Raw genomic sequence first — 13045 nt, 5'->3', positions numbered from 1 at the left:
CACAGGTTTCCATCCATGTCATCTGACTCACACAGAACAAAAGGTTTCTTCATGAGTTATTGCTGAGCTATCAAGGGCGTCCGTAGATACACCCAAGTGGTCTTTAAATTTTATGTGTTCTGTTACTTCTAGAATGAGTTGCAGTAGCAAAATCTTATTCTGGGCCACAATACTCTCTTGGAAAGTGATAAAACACTGAGGCAATTTGATCAGGCTTAAGCAATTTGATCAGACTGAAGTCTGCTGTACCATCACTGGGCAGGTGGCAGATCCTGGGCTGCTCTGTTGGATGTGAGCTTGGGTATGTCCAAAGAAAACATTTATTATTTTAGTATAAAAAGTACCCTATACAGATACAAAGTAAGAACAGCCTTTAGGTCTCCTACATCTCTCCAGAATGACTTTATTTTGCTCTTCATAATATGCTGGAAATCAGTATTGCAGAAGATTTCCTTTCAGTATAGTTAATGAGCAGAAAAAAGTCAAGTGACTTCTGTGACTTCCTGATTTTCAGAACAAAATAGAATACAGAGACAACCTTCTCACCAAAAAGAATAAAAATGTAACTAGGGACAAGAATTATTTTTCTGGGCTTTATACAGAGTTAGAGATTACCATGGCCATAAAGGAGGGATTATTAACTTTTATGAGTTGGAAAGATCCATATTCACAAATGCCATAAAGTGTGACAGTTATGAAAGTCTTTCTTATAGTGAAGTAAGGATAATAACTTGCTTTGGGTAAAAAGCTCAGTTATTCCTCACAGACATTTTTCACACACATGGCTTGATCTGGGCTTGAATTTGTCACATCTGTCTGGCAGAGATTTATTTTGCTGCAAGCCTTGGTTCCCACAATAGGACAAGACAGTGCTGGGGGTTCCTTTGAGTATTGTGGCTGTGGACCATGCCATAATGATAAACCTCTCCTGGCAGGCTGGGAGCCTACAAGGGAGAACCTGTCTGTCACCCTAAAAAGTCCAGGAATATAGAACACACAGAAAACATGGGATATATCATGTTGTCATGATTTTTTTTTTTATCCCTTCCCTTGTAGGATTTTTGTTTGTTTAGTTTTTTTTCTGTGTTTTTTTTTTTTTTTTAACATCAGTAGATCTGGCAAATCATAATTTATTTTTCATGAAATACTGGTTTCTGCTCACCATAGTGAGACCATGAATGTGAGGGCTCACTCTGAGATGGGTAGGACCATAAGAGGAAAATGGGAGAGCAATTCTCCATCAGCTCCTTTATCCAATCTGTGTATGTTGGTAGATTTGTCATTTCAAAGAGAAAAATCAGTGACTGTTTCTGCTCCTGATTGTTTTTCAACAAGTGTGGAGCTGACCAGAAAAAGTGAAATTTGATTTTTATCTTTTTAAACTTTCACAGAAAGCTCACTCATTCCTCTTTTGGTCACCAGAATTCCAAATTTTGGTGAGGAATGCAGTTGAGCTCTTTCAGAAGGTTGTTTTTATGCTATAGTCTGTAAGCACCTGAGCTCCACATCCAGTTCTGAATGCTGGAGAGCTGCTAAATTATTCTTACTGGTTTCTTCCCCAACTGTTTCCTTAAAATTATAATTTATTTAAAATAAATTATTACGAATTGGCCTGATTGCTTTGTTCTTAAGTAAATACTACAATTTTACTTGAATTTTGTTCATCTGTGGCCTTGTAATGGAAAAGCATCTTTATATCCTGTGGTTTTCCTTCACAAGCAATGCCAGGAGTACATGAGAGCACAAACACTGCCTTAGCCTGGTTTGCAGGCACACAGAGGAGTGTGCCTGTGTGCACAGCTCTCACTGGTGTCTAAGCCTTCTGTAATGTTAAATAATTTGCAGTGCAATCCCAAACATTGGAGCAGGGGCTGTGTACAGCATCCCAATAACTTAGCAGAATCAATTGTTACTCCTCAGCGTGCCGTTGAAACTAAAGCATTGCTTATTCCTCCATTATTGCTTCATTCAAATGATGAGATTTGTCTGCAATGATTTTCTGATTTATTCTGTTCTCCGTGCCTGCAGGCTCCATGCAAAGCAGTCTGTCTTCTTCACACAGAAACAAAAGATCCTATTTGAAAATGCCATTCCTCTTTCTTTTTAAAGCAATGTTTTTGGGTTGTTTTTGGTTTTCCCCTCATGCATTCTTTGTGCCTTTCTGCAGGTTGCATGCTTTGGGGAGGACGTGTACTCTGCCTTCCAGAAGGCTCTGCTTGCCACAGGGTTTACATTTCCTAAGAAAGGAATTTTGATTGGAATCCAGGTGAGTCCTAAAAATCAAAGCTTAGAAAGGACCAACAGAGAGAAACTCTCAGGGCTCTTGCCTTGCTTTCATTCGTGTGGCTTTATGGCTTAAATGTGTTTCTCTGCATTTCATCCTGGAGTGCAGTGTGACAGTGTGGAGCAAACACCATGGAGAGATCTTTACTGGATTCAGCAAGGCTGGTCTGGTGGGTTTTCCCTTATCTATAACTATCAGGGTCTTCCTGATAGTTTCAGCTGGCAAGTACAGAAGTTTATTCTGTCACACAGAGCAGCTTTCAGTGATGGCAGCAAGAGATGAAACCCTAAAATCCAAGCTCTAATGTAGCATGGAGACAGGGCACCTGCAGACTCTGGATCTGAGAGGATGCAATCCCTTTGAGGAGGTAGAAAAACCAGGAGTTTGCTGTGGGAGGCCCTTGGGGATGGCTGCAAGCAGAGACTTGGGATCAGAAAGCTCTAAGACATGCTTCTGGGGGAGCAGAGGCTGTAGATGGTCAGTTCAGAGAAACATCCCAAGAGAACCCAGAGCTCCCTGTGTGCTCCCTCCCAATGGGAGCCCTGGCCATGTTACTTTGCAATCATATGAGCTCCCTTCATCTGTGCTTTGCCTCTTGTCCTTTTCAAACCCATTCTTCTCCAAACCTCCCAAACAGGGGGCAGTTTCCATGCTGCAGAGCTGGATCTGCTAGGCTTTCCCCATGAAGGCACAGGTACTCCCAGCAGAGCTGTAGCATCATGGACAGTGCAGAAAAGCTGATGTTCTTGGGGTGTTGTGGGATGGTTGTTGGGCTGTGTGGCCTCCTCAGGTATGGCACTGTCACATCCCTCTCCTCACTGGGGTCACAATGGGAATGTACTCAAGTGCAGTGGGGCAAAGGGTTAAAGGACATCAGTCTGCCACCAAATCTGTGGCAATAGAAGGAATTCTCCAAGACTTTTTAATGAGAATCAGGCTGTACTTTATTCTGGCCACATTTTTATGCTGGCTAGGTTGTGCTATAGAAATCATTCCATCCACACTTGTGCAGTGGAAATCATTACAAAGTTCTTCACCAGACTTTTCACATATTTATACATAAAACCCCAGTTCTCATTCATTGGTTCTACATTACACAATTCTTAGTATTCATTCTTCTATTTGTTACTGATTCATTCACCTTCAATGCTAATCTGGTTCTCATTCTTTGGTTCTTTTATCAATCTTTTCCCAGACCAGGTGTATCCAACCACACCAGGGGGTAATGTCTGTTTATCTCCTCTGTGTCTTCTGGCTGCTTCCAGTCTGTAGGTGTTAAACCCTCAGAACCTAGGAATCTTCTTTTTGTTGGTTGAAGCCCATCAGATCTCACACAGTGAAACTCAAACCCCTGGTGAAGTCTTTTGAAGAGAAACCCCAATTCCCTACCCCTTGTCAAAGGCAGACAAACCCCTTGACTGAAGTTCCTTAAAAAATTTAGGAGTTGTATAATTTCCAACAAATCTTCACCCTGCCCCCCATTTTTCTGCCTGTTTGATGACTGTGCACAGCCAGTTTTGTTCCCTACCCTACAGTTGTTGTGAGCCAAAAAAGAAGAGCCAATGCTACATTTTAGTAATGATGTTTCTGGTTTCCACGCTTTGTCAGAACTATGTCCTCAAGGGATTGCCTCTCGGATGCAGATTCTGACTCCATGCTAGACTAGAGTTTGGATTTTAGCATGTCATCTCTTGCTGGCATCACTGAAAGTTGCTCAGTGTGACAGAAAGTTAAAATGATGTCATTATGGGAATGCTCTCCAGTGCAATGGGTTCTGCAAAGAGCCTTTATGTGAGGAAGTTCCCCATGGGTTTTCCTTAGGAACAGCCCTGGATTAGCAAGGAGGTTGTGTGTTCCAGAATGAAAACAGACAGAAAAAGGAAAAAAAAAAATCTTGGTTCTTTATCAAGGAATAGTTACTGACTGCATAAGGTGCTGAAATCAGAGACATTTTGTAAACTTTAGGATGTTCCTCAAAAATTCCTGCACTTCCAATACAACTAGAACATTCTTGGGGCCCAGAAAACCATCTGATTGTGTCCTGCCATTTTCACATTGTGCTTGCAATAAGCTGGTGCTCTACATGATTGCATAAAGCTGGTAAAACAAAACCATAGAATAGATGAATTTTCCTGTCAGACAACTGGGGTGTGAAAAATGTCTTTGGCTGCTTGTGCCAGCAGAGGATGTGAAGGAAGTGTGTGAAAAGTGGCCAGAAAGGAACATGACTTCTGCTAACAAGGATTACTGCTGAGTCCTTAAATGTCAACATATATACACACATCTGGGCATGGAAGCAGCTGCTCTAAGTTTCCTCTAATTAGCAGAAAAATTGCTTGCTACTTAAAAGTTCAGTATGAAACTCTGGGTAGTTGGTACTGTATGTCTACTGTATATACTCCATATTTTAAAACAGCATTTTAAAAAGGAGAAAAGCAAAGCCAGGAGGCAATAAAAGGAGAGACCAGTGTTTAAAATTTAAGTGTATTTTCCACATAGCAGCTGGAATGGGCAGAAAAGGAAGTAATTTTAACATTTGTGTAAGTTCTGTGTCAGTAGCTGTTAAACTGAGTCAAATGTTCTTTGTACAAAGGTGTTAAGAAAAAAAGGAAGGGAAAAAGAAAAGATAAAACAAAGCCCAAAACTCAACTCCACAAACCTTTTAAACGTAATAAGATTCTGTCTTTTTAATGAGCGGTTCACAGTTTATTTTCTTGCAAAACAAACTTTAAAACAACAGATCAATTGCTTAAAGATCTCTCTGCATCTCAGCATATTTCTTCTATAATTAAACTCCAAATCAAGAGGCATAAAGTTGATTCTGAGAACCATGTACTTCCCCCTCCTCAGTCTGGAAGTTGTCAGCTATGTACTTTTCAATGGTCTGCTTTGAAACAGAGGGGAAATAAAGCCCTGTGAAAAGGGAAGATTGAAATGTTGACCTTTGCCTGACATGTAGACTATAAGGGGTCTTTGAGTATTTGGCTGGAAAAAAGGGGAGACCCTCTCTGCAGAAATAAGAGGCACAAGGAATGAGGCATCAGGCAGGCTGTGAACACCAGCACTCTTCTTGTTTCAATCACAAACATGAACCCACAGGCAAAATTGTTGGGGTATCCTCACAGGGAAACACAGCCTCAGAAGGACAGATAGCACACAGCCTCTCTCAACCATCACTGAGTGTTTTCAAATGCCAGGGTGGCTTCTGCAACCTGTTCTGGTGCACAGAGCACACACACAGGCTCCCCTGCTTGTCTCTGGGGAAGATGCTGTGATTCACCTGCAGTAGATGGTGAGCTCAAAGCACAACCCAATTTTGAAGGCTTCATTGCTTCATGACTAGCACCTTGCTCTGATTTTTAGGCTGGATTTTTTTATCTATGGCAGAGAGGGAAATAAGTAGCAAAATGGTCTTGAATTCTGCTTCTCTCCAAAGCAGCTAGGCTCATATTTCAGTGATTTGGTATGCTGCACATTTATACCTTTGCTATTAATCATGTTGAGGTTAGAGGACACTGCCTTCTTGAAGGTAAAAGTCAAATGGATGTAGTTAACAGGAGCAGAGAGGGAGATCTTGGTTTCCTTGCAAATGTTTCTGGGGTTGTTCTGCAAATCAAGAGTCAAATGGTACTGCTGTGATCTGGAGTCCAAACTGAGCCCAGTGTGCCCAGACCATGACCCCACCTCTCTGGGAGCTGCCAGCCTGGTGTGCAGTGCCAGGTAATCCTCCTGCTGCCATGCTGGGCTGTGGACAGCCAAGTCACCATCCCAAGGTCAGGCAGGGGACTGCTCCTTGACATCCAGGGCACAGCACAAGGCAGGAGTGAGCCTGCTGGGTTGTCCTTCACCTGAGAGCACTCTGTGACACTGCCCAGGGCAGGGATCCCCAGGATCTGAGAGGTCATACTCCATCTCCTCTGGGAGAGCATCAGACTTCCATGGTAGACAAATGAAACTCTGCCAGTTTATGTCAGCTGATAACCTACCTCTTCCCACAGTCTGGAGACACCTGTGATGCTGAAACCCTGAGTTAGCAGCCATTAAATAATTTATATTTTATGCAAAAGAAGTTGAAAAGTTATTTTTCTTTCCTGATTGGGCTATTCAGTGATATTTGTGGGATAGAGTACATCTGTCTTACACACAAGATGCAGAAAGCATTAATAAAGTATTTTATTTTTAAATCCTGGCACTCCAAGTCTGTTGTCTCAAGGTAACCTTCTGCCTTGGTTCCTTACATACCAGAATTTTTGCATCCTCCACTGTGGGTTTGGATACAGCATCCAAGATTATCACAGGAGATGGGTTGGCTTCATTTTGAGCTGGATCTCAGTGAGAACTGATGTATCTGTATTGAATGAGCTAAGGATGTAGTCCTTTACAAACAGCAAGGCTTGCTAGAAAACATGAGGGTTTATAAGAAATTGAACTTTTCAGATAAAGGAAAAAAAATGCAATTCTCCTACAATAAATACCTTCCACTAAGTAAATCTGCTTGTACTTTTCACCTTTCGTAACTAATGGTTTCTTACACAGGTTATTTCAGCCAGCTTGTAAATCTGAGGCTGCTCCAATGCAAGCTGACAGCTGTAATTTCTTTTCATAGAGAGGCTGTTTTATGTGTCACAAGTGTTCAGTACATGTTTGATAGAAGTTTATAATACTGTTGTGAAAGCCAACACTCCTGACCAGAAGGCAGAACCACTCTCTCTGACTGGGAAGCTGCCAACCCTGTCATACTGTATATTTATATTTTCCAGCTAATGTACAGAATGAGATGGCTTTCAGAATGAGTGGTCAGGAAAAAAAAAAAAGACAAACACAAAAAAACCCCAAAAAAACCTGTTTAGTCCTTTTCTTCTTAGGAAATTGTTGACCCTTCAGGATATTGCTCTCTCATCCATAAAGGTTAAGCTATCAGTAGCTCCAGCAGGAACAAGGGAGCTTGTAATAATCTTACTTGCAAATGTGTGTAAGACCAGACCAGGCTAAGGTTAAAAGCAAGGTTTGGCTTGCCTTGGGAGGGAGAAGGGCATGTGTTGCATCTGATATTTGCATTGCTGTACCTTCAACATCCCAGAAATACTTAGGCTGACACTTTCTCTCACCTGTTACTCTAAAACAGCTTGTTCAAGTGCAGAGTCTACAGGAGGTGGTTGTACCTTTCTAAATTATATTGAAACTGGATATGCATTATAAGACAGTGTTTCAAAGGTGCTGTAAGTCAGGCATTCAGGTCCTCATGGGAATGTGGCATCCCAGTCTCCTGACTCCATTTCCATATTCCCTTAGGACTTAGAAATGGACTCACACATGCACCAGCTCTTATTTGTGTGAATGTGCAAACAGAGCACTCACAGGCAGCCCAAAGCCATCCATATATGTTATCTGCCAGAAGAGAAAGCAAATGTTTGAGCAAAGATTGAAAATATATTTAATTAAGAACTGAGGAGACTCTAGTTGGTGTATTTGAGAAGGCAATTGCCCAGATATTTAATATACAGTAGCAAATCTTTAGTGGTTGCAGTCTGACTTAGTATGGGAATGCTTACTCTGGTGTAACACAATCTGTCTTGTTCAGAGTCACTTGGGCTTCAGGATCCAGACAGTTTTCTTGGGAATGATGCTGTACAGGCACATGCAGACATTTCTGTCCATGCACACAGCACAGAAGGGTTGCCTCTTAGCACAGCGTGGATGAGCCTCATGTTGCCCAAAAATGTACTGTTCCAAATCCTACCTTTGGTGCTATATCTAAAAAATTTCTTTTTTTCAGGAGTCCTTCCGCCCCAGATTCCTCAGTGTAGCAGAACTGCTGCACGAGCAAGGCTTCAAGGTAGGTGGTTCCACTTAGTTAAAGCTGGGGAGCCTTCAAAATCTCAAATGTCCCCAGCCTGCTACAGGAACTTTGGAGGTTCTCTATCCTTTGGAGATAGAGAAAAAAGGGTGTTTTCAATGTACAACAAGGATTCTTTAGCTGAGTGATCCATAAAGTCAGCAGGTGCCACCCAATTTAAAGTTTTCATGTTTGTTTAATTGATCATATGGATCTGTTTTGAGGGCAGGAACAACCCTGGCTCTGCTATCAGCCTGCAGCCAAGATGACATTATACACTCCCCCATCTTCTCCAAGAAATCAAAATGCCAATGGGATGCCATGTATGGCAGGAGACAAGGAAGGGCACACCTTTTGTATGAGTATATCTGTATAGTGCTGCATTTTCAGTGACACTCACAGAAAGCTGCAGATACATGAACTTTGTGGTGTTCACATCACTCTTGTAACCCCTCTGTATTATTTTGCATCCACATCTCTGTAAAAGCAACACAGCCCCAGAAGACTGGTGAGAGTACTGCTTTTCTAAACTTAGCACTAGGCATTAAAAAGAAAATAAACATGGCTAAAAAAATTACAAGTGATTGAATTGATTGCCCTATTGAAAGTCACAGGGATTTAAGTTTTTCTAAGCCACTTCTCTGCTTCTGGAAGTGCTGCTACCATTCATTGACTATCATCCATCAGGAAATCACAGATAACAGAAAGTTGGGAAAGTTGTTCTGTTCTCTGTGTGTCTGTCTATATGGAGAGAGACACTTTTAATGAAAAATGTCCTCCAAAATCAGCTCTGACAGCAAGGCTGTGTGTTGGGTCAGGCCCACATGAGTTCATTGAAAAGTTTTGGTATTGTGAAGTACATAGTAAAGATCCCTTTTTTTTTCCTGGGCAGCTTTATGCCACAGAAGCAACCTCAGCCTGGCTCAATGCTAATGGCATCCCAGCAAATCCTGTGGCATGGCCATCACAGGAGAGCCAGAGTGCCAGCCTCCCTTCAGTCAGGAGGTAAGAGACCAACCCACCTTGTCAAACTTGTGTTTATAATGCAGGAGACAGCAGATGCAAGGGGCAAGTTGCTGGTCCTGTTGAGATCAATGGTAGGGATTTAATGGGGCTTTGAATTAAATCCAGAAGTTTGGGTTTATCTGATGCTGTCTGGAGGTGTCACAGCAGGGAGGTTTCAGCTTAATGAGCATCTCATTGGACAGTCCTGTTTAGTATGGCTTACATGTATTGCTCCATGTTATATTTTCATACAAGGATATATGAAATCTGAATATTTAGCCTTTTAATGAGTCAGTCATGCCTTTAACTGAGGCATGACTGACTGTCATTAAAAGGCTAAATAAACATCTCAGTTGTGCTGAGCTGTATCAAGGCTGAATATTGCTTTGTATTGCTGACTAGAACTGAAATAAATCCAAAATCCTGAATAAAGCTTAATGCCTTAACCTTGTTTCTTGAGCAAAGACTAAGCTCAAATGACATTTTTCAACGTTGTTTAGCTGCTTGCCTGTGCTATTAATTTGAGGTTTTTATTAGGAAGGACACGTTGTCACAGTGTCTTGTGCATTGTCCCTTCAGGCTGCTGAGGGATGGGAAGGTGGATCTGGTGATTAACCTGCCCAACAGCAACACCAGGTTTGTCCATGATAATTATGTGATCCGGAGGATGGCCATTGACAGTGGCACTGCTCTGCTCACTAACTTCAAGGTACTTCCCACATTGTTCTTTCTCCTCTTAGACATAAGAGCTTTCAGAGTTTCCAAGCCCCTGTGAGCATAGATTCCAGTCTGTTTGGACCCTCATTATCTCTGACAAATAATGTGTCTGAAAATCATGACAACAGGGTGGTTTAAATAGATCTTCTTTTTGCCACTATACAAAATGACATTGCTCTGAGTAAAACAAAACCCAGCCAAATCAAACAAACAAACAAAAAAAATTCTGAAGTCCTGAGTCCTGCACTGTGCAGGTGAAATTGTTGCTGCATCATTTTCACTTCAGAGCAAACATCTCACACAGGGTTGCATGTAACATCTTTAAATTAGGATGGGAAATGCTTTTTAGTAGAATATTATCCTGGTATGGTCCTTAAACCTTACATCAGGCTGTAGCTGTGCTTTCTTGAATGATCCTTGGGGCAGTCCAGTTCAGAAGTGCCATCCAAGTGGAATTGCTGCCTGTCCTGTTGCAGTCCCAGCTGCCAGTCACTCTGGGTTTGTGGCTCCTGACAAAGCCCTTCACACACTGGTGGGGAGCAGATATTAGGTGATGCAAAGTGGGACTCCTGCTGCCAGCAGTACCCTGCCTTCCTTTGCAAGTGGCTTTGACTGTCACCAAAGCAGCAGCATTAAGCACAGCAGCCAAACTCCCTCTGATTTTGGTGGGCACTGACATGGAGCCCAGTGCCTTGAACTGGTGTCCAGCTGCTCAAAGTCTTCTGCTGTGATTGGAGTGAGTGCAGGCAGGGAGAAAGACAAGCTGAAGGGTCACAGGCATGATTAGCAGGAATGGGGAATTGAAGATGCATCACTGTCTACTAGCAAAACACCTTCTCACAACCACAACAAGGGTCCCCAGCCCAAATTTATTACCACACCTGCCCGATGCCTTTCCCTGAACTGTTTGGATTGTAGGGTTTTAATCTCTGAGTTTGAGAGAGGAAAACAAGCCTGGTTCTCTTTGCATTTGGGCTGTAAACAACAGGTCTCATGGGACAGAGCTGTCTTGCAAAGGGAGCCTGGGCACATCTACATCTCTGCAGCTGGACACTCAGGCTCCACAGGGCTGGAGTTGGCTCCTGTGCCCAGCCACCTTGAAATTGGTATTGATTTGGAGGAGTTCAAGGACTGATCCTGCACCAGGAAGTTTCAGGGTGGCAGAGCAAAAGTGTGGAGCCTGCTCTGTCATGCAGCCTTTGCAATGCTCAGTCCTCCTCTGCTTTGTATTGACAGGTGACAAAGCTTTTTGCTGAAGCTCTCAAATACTCTGGAAAATTGGACTCCAGGAGTCTCTTCCACTACAGACAGACTGACAATGGGAACACTGCATAGAACTCTCTCCAGCCTGCAATCTTACTGCTCCTGGTGCCTCAAAAGAGGGCAGATTTCAGATCATCCACCTAACCATCTTTCCATGTATTTTGCTTTTGTTTGGTCTTTTTCAGCCTGCAGATTTGATGGGAGAAAAAGGCTGCATGTGTGTGTCCTAGAATTGCTTCAAAGTTCTGCTCAGTCCTTCAGGCTATCATCATTGCCATTTTTTACATTCTCATTCAATATTGTGAATTCAGGTAGCTCTCCCTGTATCATAAAGACTCTTTCTCAGCCTTGCTTCTTCCTTCAAAAGGGGAGACCTCCCCAAAGACTTCCCCCATGTTGCTGTCCAATGCTTTGTGCCGTGATTGTGGGCATTAAAATCAAATCCTTTGAAAATGAAGTGAAAGTGTTGCAGTGCTTTACCCCCTTCTAGTTAAATGACCCTTTCATTTCCATTCCACTGAATCTGCTACTTTTTCAGCTCTGGCAGCACTTTCAGCTGCTGTGTGTGGAGCAGATCCCTGGGGTGTGTTATCCTTGGCTGTCTGCAGGGCAGAAGACCCCAGCAGCACATGCAGTGCCTCCTCTGAGCCTGGAGCAGCTAAGGAACACGAGTCTGTCATGCTTGGCCTGCAGTGTGTACACAGCACACCCAGGAGCTGGGAGTGTTCAAAGCTGGACAACTTCTCTGATGCTTGCTAGAGTAAGCTGAAGTGGAATATTTTCTTCCAGACACACTCTGCCTGCCTGGGATTCCAAATTCAAGGCACTGCTAGCCTTAGGTACCTACCTCTTACATATCCCTCAAGGCCTGCAGTCCCTGCCAAGAAATGGTGCTGGATATCTGGTGGTGGAGCTGGCTACCACCTAGCAGTGCTTTTTGAAGCTATCAACACTGCAAATAGTGCACTGAGGGTGGTGTGGATGAGATGAGCAAACCTGGGCTGCTTCTTCTGTGCTCCCAAGTTCCCTTGAGTCCCAAGAAGCCTTGAGTGTGGAGAGAGAATCAGGGTGAAGAGGTTTTCTGTTTGGTTTTTTTGTTAATTAATGCTGAAACCTATCAGGAAGGATATAAAATCTGATGAGAGCTGTTACTGATATGAGCAAAGGTATGAGCAGAGTCTGTGATGCCTTTACTTACCAAGGGACTCTCTGAATACTAGGTGTCAACTGCCAAGACCGATTTTTGAGTCAGACTTTATTTCTAGTTGCCATCCCAAGTGTTCTTTTCATGATATTTCTTCAGTGCTGTATTTTGTGATGAACACAACCCTGCCTGCTGTGCACAGGGAGAGCTTTGCACTTTTAGAGTAGAGATGTTATTAGAAAAACTCACAACAACAACAACAACAAAAACCCCCAAACCAACCAAAGCTCTAGAAGAGCCCAAAGGCATCAATTGTTCACCCATTCAGTTGTGAAATGGGTGACTAATGGTGGTTAATGAAGCAGCACTCCAAAGGCAACCTGTGCATATTTTTTCAGTGGCAAAAATCTCATTAACAGCTGGTGTCATCTCGCATCCACCCACCCTGCTTTCACCTCTAGTAGAGAAAAAAGCAATATCTTAAAACATCTGTATTCTCTTGTTCCTCTTTCATTTTGTCACTCGCCTTATGAGTTGAAAATGAAATAAATGCCTGGATTTTGACAGCTACTCATACTTAAATTCTGCCTGGCCAGGATTCTGCCCTTCTTTTTTTAAAGTCTTCTTTTTAAAGCATTGATGAACACTGGTCTATTAAGAAACCATCATTCTCATATGTGACAGTGACCACATCATTTAGTGCAGAGCTGCTGAAGTGCCTCAGAAGTGAGGAGGTGCTGGGAAAAGAGCAGGAGGACAATGACTCCAGCTGTGTGTGTTCAAGAGAATGGAGAAG

The 13045-nt window shown here is 42.7% G+C and overlaps 1 protein-coding gene across 6 annotated transcripts in view; it reads left to right on the top strand.

Annotated features, from left to right (window-relative positions):
• CPS1 (carbamoyl-phosphate synthase 1) overlaps nucleotides 1–12763 on the top strand; it is a 105213-nt gene extending 92450 nt beyond the window's left edge. For 5 of the 6 annotated variants that reach the window (XM_064433633.1, XM_064433636.1, XM_064433634.1 and 2 more), the window contains 5 exons: nucleotides 2168–2266; nucleotides 8061–8120; nucleotides 9013–9125; nucleotides 9705–9834; nucleotides 11079–12763. In XM_064433633.1, coding sequence (XP_064289703.1) covers nucleotides 2168–2266; nucleotides 8061–8120; nucleotides 9013–9125; nucleotides 9705–9834; nucleotides 11079–11177 — 501 coding nt within the window. In that variant the 3' untranslated portion in view covers nucleotides 11178–12763. The remainder of the gene's footprint in view (nucleotides 1–2167; nucleotides 2267–8060; nucleotides 8121–9012; nucleotides 9126–9704; nucleotides 9835–11078) is intronic. The other variant, XM_064433632.1, reaches the window with a different exon arrangement.
• The last annotated feature ends 282 nt before the right edge of the window (nucleotides 12764–13045 follow it).

Source organism: Passer domesticus, chromosome 10 (genome assembly GCF_036417665.1).
Source record: "Passer domesticus isolate bPasDom1 chromosome 10, bPasDom1.hap1, whole genome shotgun sequence".
In the NCBI taxonomy this organism is placed as follows: Eukaryota; Metazoa; Chordata; class Aves; order Passeriformes; family Passeridae; genus Passer; species Passer domesticus.
This window is presented reverse-complemented; position numbering and strand designations above follow the sequence as displayed.